The sequence below is a fragment of the Hyaena hyaena genome, unplaced genomic scaffold (assembly GCF_003009895.1).
Source record: "Hyaena hyaena isolate Hyena2069 unplaced genomic scaffold, ASM300989v1 scaffold_3089, whole genome shotgun sequence".
Lineage (NCBI taxonomy): Eukaryota > Metazoa > Chordata > Mammalia > Carnivora > Hyaenidae > Hyaena > Hyaena hyaena.
In genome coordinates this window covers 1-3,223 of record NW_024083727.1, presented here as the reverse complement: position 1 = coordinate 3,223, position 3,223 = coordinate 1, and the positions used below count along the sequence as shown (strand labels likewise).

General features: G+C 37.7%; 1 protein-coding gene across 1 annotated transcript; it reads right to left on the bottom strand.

The window, feature by feature from the left end:
- Window positions 1-988: 988 nt before the first annotated feature.
- LOC120227743 (amine sulfotransferase-like) lies at window positions 989-3,173 on the bottom strand (the record flags this gene model as incomplete). Its single annotated transcript, XM_039225784.1, has 3 exons — window positions 989-1,157; window positions 2,210-2,333; window positions 2,965-3,173. Coding segments are annotated over 3 exons (446 nt in total), but the record flags the coding sequence as incomplete, so codon positions are not given.
- Between the last annotated feature and the right edge of the window lie 50 nt (window positions 3,174-3,223).

Sequence of the window (3,223 nt, the reverse complement as noted above, 5' to 3'; positions counted from 1 at the left end):
TTTGGCATGGAAACAGAAAGAGGAAGTCAAGGGGCTTCTGGTTGGTTCACCTAGTTAAGTGCCTGACTCTTGATTTCAGCTCAGTCAGGATCTAATGGGTCATGGGCTGCGCAGTGACTGAGTTGAGCCTGCCAGGCATTCTCTCTCTCCCTCTCTCTGTGTCCCTCTCCAGTTTATGTACTCTGTCTCACTCTATTTTTCAAATAAATAAATAAATAAATAAATAAATAAATAAATAAATAAAATTTTAACCAAAAAGAATGAGGAAGTCAAATAGAAGTTTCTAAGAGTGACTTTCCCCCTCGAGAATATGCAGAAACAAAACAAGGCAAGAAGGCCACTTTGCCTAGTTCCATGTCTTTCTGCCTAACATTCGATCATCAGAGGACACGAGTTTGGGCTACAAGTGTCTTCTTGCCATTGTGGGGAGACATGCTTGCCACACCAAATGGGAAACAAAACAAAGACAAACAATTCTGGGACATGCTTGACTGCTTAGAAGCAACACTCAGCATAAGGATAGCCTGTTTCTGGTATTCAGTCTTAAGTATTAGAAGTTCCTCCATTTTACATCAGTTTGAGTTGACCATACTGGGCCCTAAATTATCCCTAATCATACAGAGGTATTTTCACTTAATTTTTCTTGCAATGCTTAATCATCCAGAATGTAGATAAGATTAAACTTTCCCAAGAGGTACAACCAAGAGTGATGCACATAACATTTCCAATGTGATTAGAATGAATAGTGCAGATAATAGATTTGAAAATCCATGAAATGAGGCCAACAACCTGACTCAAAGTAATGAAACACATTCACACTAACACACATAAGCAGATATTTCATCACACACACACAAATTCTGAAAAGAAATCTCCAGGAATAGTTTTAAATGAAAACCTGGTAAAGAAAGTACAGAAATGATACAGGAAAAATGTCTCCTGGTACACAATCTGAGCTCTCAAATTTGATATCATCCTTGGGTGTCCTAGGCATGAACAATCAATTCACTTGGCAAGGCTGGCTTACACCTTCAATGTAGTCACTCATGTCATGTTCCTCACCTTCCTCATCTCCTCGTACATCATGAAATGAATGTTGAAGAGGCTTTTGTGCTCATACCAACCTTTGATGTGGTCAAACCAAAGGCTTCCTATTACTGTGGGAAGAACAGACACATCATTTGGTAAAATTGTTGAACACATTGAAAAGAAGCTACAGTCTTAGGAGATACAGGAACCTTTAGTAAAAAAGGAATAGGAAGTGAGCTGCTAGATTCCAGATTTCTCCTACCACCTGATATGGGAGAATCATCCAGATTCCACCAGGAAACAATTACATGAATGCAAGGAGATATTAGTGTCTTAAAATGTGTCTCAAATAGACACAGAATCAAATTACCGTGTGCTTTGGAAAACCAAAAGGAAAATGGAGGCAAGAATCATGTCCTTCTGGCTTCTCCTGGCCTTCCCAAACACATAGAGCTATTTTCTGGCTGCATGGAACATGTGGGTTCTCTGAAGACTCACTTCAGCTCAGGACAATGCATTTGATGTTAAACTTAGCTTTCTTACTCCAGATCATTGTCTCTGTTTCAGCAGGCCTGGCTCTTGCTCTACCAGCTACAGTGGTTTCTTGGGTGAGAATGTGGGTGTGGCCTGGTTAGCTCAGTTCATAGAGTATACAACCCTTGATCTCAGGGTTGTGAATCGGAGCCCCATGCTGGGTGTATAGATTACTTTAAAAAATAAAAATGAAAAAAAAATAATGAAAAAAGAAGGAGAGACAGAGAGAGAGAGAGAGAGAGAAACGAATGTGGACTACAACTTTATCAAATAGAAGCTCCTGGGAGGAGCCACTTGCAATATGCAGGGCAAAGCTCCAAACCTGTGATCTGAACTGAGATGCTTCTCACTGAGCTAGAACAAAAACCCCATTTTTTATGAAATATTCTTTTCATGATTAAATGTAAACATTCCTTGTTGATATGACTTTGTAATCTTGACAGTCTCCTGAGAGGAAGCCCATGGAAAGATAATCTGTAACAATGGCAGGACATGGCCATCTAGGACAACCCTACCATTGGCTTAATATATTCATTACTCACCTGCATTCAACTCTACTTCAGTTTCTTTTTTCCCTCTCCCAAACTCACTAAGTTTAAACCTTACCACACCAAAGCTATTACTTATTTTATAAAACTTTAGTTACCTTTTCCTTCTAGAAATTGTTCAAAAAATTCCTCAAAGGAACCTGTAAGTTGTAAGGTCACATTCTTGAAAAAGTAATAATATGAGCACATAACATCCTTAGGGTTTCTGTATACATAAATAATCTGCAAAGAAAGGAAGTATTCATTATTTGTGTTGCTTTCATTGTGTCATATTTTAACTTAATACCTTCCACTTGGATGAAGCCTATTTTTTTAACTTTTTAGTTTCCTAACCATGTCATGTATACATTCAGCCTTCTTTGTATTTGGGGTTTCCCCTTCTCTGCAGTGCCTCTTCCTCTATGATTGGCCTAGTAACTATCAATTACTCCTCAAAACACACCCCTATGCAGGTACCCAACCAAAATAAGTGGGAGTATGAAAAGGAAGCCATGAGGACTCTCAGAGAAAGGAAGGTATAGCTAGGATTATAAATATACCCACAAATGTCGCTAATTTTATAAAATGAAAGGATATATAAAATAAATTGTGTATTATAATTCACATTAGAAAGTGAATTAAATATACACATATATACCCTTTTGTTTGTAATGGCTATATTCCATATGTGATCAGAAAAAAAAGGTACAAGATAAAAATCCAATACTCTGAGGATACAATGGCTACTGAAAATCAAAGTATGTCAGATGCCACATTTGCTAACAGTTGGATGACTGCAGAGTGAACATAATGAAAAGAAATGACATAATGAAAAAGAGCAGTTATCTTTCAAGAGCCATAGTCCATTTCCTACTTTTGGTTTTTTGTTCTTCGCCCCACTTGGAAACAAGTAATATGGGAGGTGGGTACTAAAGAGACGAGGAGATGGTTTTTCAGCAAAATCTATTTTTTTACTGTGGTACTCGAAGAAGGGGACTTGATCAACTGTATTCAGATTCCCAGTCCTTTTGCGATGTTCTTCAAAATAAATCAAGCTTAATATCTGCTGAAACCAGATGGTCCCTGTAAAATAAATAATTCTGTTTTCAATGGTCCACAAATTTGTCCCAAAT